This window comes from Sinocyclocheilus grahami, unplaced genomic scaffold, assembly GCF_001515645.1.
Source record: "Sinocyclocheilus grahami isolate Dianchi unplaced genomic scaffold, SAMN03320097.WGS_v1.1 scaffold525.1, whole genome shotgun sequence".
Classification (NCBI taxonomy): Eukaryota; Metazoa; Chordata; class Actinopteri; order Cypriniformes; family Cyprinidae; genus Sinocyclocheilus; species Sinocyclocheilus grahami.
The window spans coordinates 35566-36254 of record NW_015505704.1 but is presented as its reverse complement, the minus strand read 5'-3'; the positions used below and the strand labels follow the sequence as shown (position 1 = coordinate 36254).

General features: G+C 43.3%; 1 protein-coding gene across 1 annotated transcript in view; it reads right to left on the bottom strand.

Moving 5' to 3' along the window:
- The window catches only part of LOC107555105 (protein CutA homolog), a 5270-nt gene that overhangs the window by 2636 nt on the left and 1945 nt on the right, over positions 1-689 (bottom strand). Inside the window, exons 2-3 of the mRNA XM_016237795.1 lie at positions 365-513; positions 55-114 (exon numbers count right to left, since the gene is read on the bottom strand). Of these exons, the coding sequence (XP_016093281.1) occupies positions 55-114; positions 365-492 (188 nt within the window). The 5' untranslated portion in view covers positions 493-513. The remainder of the gene's footprint in view (positions 1-54; positions 115-364; positions 514-689) is intronic.

The following is a 689-nucleotide window of genomic DNA, read 5'->3' as shown; positions in this document are numbered from 1 at the left end:
CTCTCACACACACACACAAACACTCTCTCTCACACACACGATTCACACACTCACACGGACGTGATCTGTGGGATGATGTTCACACACGCCGCCAGCTTCTTCTCCACGATTCCTCTGAGGACAAAAACACAAAACACACACACATTTCACTGGGGATATATTCATTTAAGATCAATTTTAGTAATTTTGTTATTAGTTTTTGTTGTTTTTAAATATGCCCATATAGTTTTTAATTTTTATTTTGGTTTTAGTTATTTTGGTACATTAAGTTAAACTAAATGAAAATGAAAAACGTTGCACCAGCAATTATTAAATGTTTAATTTTATTTCTGTTAGTGTAAGTGTGTTCTTGAGGTGTGTGTACCTGGCCAGCTCTTTGGCCACCGTGTCATTGGGGCAGGTGACGAAGGCTGCGGAGTGTGTGCCGGACGAATACGAGTCTGACGCCATCGAGAACGCTCTCAATCCCAGCCGCCGCAGCACCGGCAGCATCAAACCAACCAGCAGAACCGACTGACACACACACACACATCACAGACACACACACACATCACACATCACAGACACACACACACACACACACACACACACACATCACAGACACACACATCACACATACACCACACAAACGCATACATCACACATCACACATACGTCACAGACACACACACACACACACATCACAGACA